Raw genomic sequence first — 726 nt, 5'->3', positions numbered from 1 at the left:
GGCGGGCTGCGAGCACACATCCCGCACGTAGCCCGCGTATTAATCAGCGCGGGGCCATCTGCCGCCCGCTCCTTAAAGCGCTGGGGGCTGTGGGTGTCGTGAGAGAGCGGTTCGGTGTTGTGCGGTAACAGCGATATCAGCGCGGGGCTCCGACAGCAGCGTCGTCCCTGAGGTGCGGGGCTGAGCCGAGGCGCGGAGCTGTGCGCAGCCCGTCCGGGAGTCTGCAAAGTTTGGTCCCGTCCCGGAGTCCAGTCCCGGCCTGGAGCCGGCGGGCATCACCTACCAAGGCGGGTGCCTGCAGGGCAGCGGCGCGCCCGTCCCCGCCGCGCCATGCCGCTGGGGCACATCATGCGGCTGGACCTGGAGAGGCTCGCCCTGGAGTACGTCGTGCCGTGTCTGCACGACATCGGCTTCTGCTACCTGGACAACTTCCTAGGGGAGGTGGTGGGCGACTGCGTGCTGGAGCGGGTGAAGCGCATGCACCGTGACGGTGAGCTGGCCGACGGGCAGCTGGCTGGCCCCAGCCGCGGTGTCGCTAAGAGGCATCTCCGCGGCGACCAGATCAAGTGGATCGGGGGCACGGAAGAGGGCTGCGAGGCCATCAACTTCCTTCTCACGCTGATCGACCGCCTGGTGATGTACTGCGGCAGCCGGCTCGGCAAGTACTACGTAAAGGAGCGCTCCAAGGTAAGCGGAGCTGCTCGCGGCTGCGGGAGGTTCCCCGGT

General features: G+C 68.0%; 1 protein-coding gene across 1 annotated transcript in view; it reads left to right on the top strand.

Moving 5' to 3' along the window:
- Nucleotides 1-6: 6 nt before the first annotated feature.
- The window catches only part of EGLN3 (egl-9 family hypoxia inducible factor 3), a 107,475-nt gene continuing 106,755 nt past the window's right edge, over nt 7-726 (top strand). The window contains exon 1 of the mRNA XM_010711666.3: nt 7-687. Coding sequence (XP_010709968.1) covers nt 331-687 — 357 coding nt within the window. The 5' untranslated portion in view covers nt 7-330. The remainder of the gene's footprint in view (nt 688-726) is intronic.

The sequence above is a fragment of the Meleagris gallopavo genome, chromosome 5 (assembly GCF_000146605.3).
Source record: "Meleagris gallopavo isolate NT-WF06-2002-E0010 breed Aviagen turkey brand Nicholas breeding stock chromosome 5, Turkey_5.1, whole genome shotgun sequence".
Classification (NCBI taxonomy): Eukaryota; Metazoa; Chordata; class Aves; order Galliformes; family Phasianidae; genus Meleagris; species Meleagris gallopavo.
The sequence above is the reverse complement of the archived record's forward strand: the minus strand, read 5'-3'. Positions and strand labels throughout refer to the sequence as shown.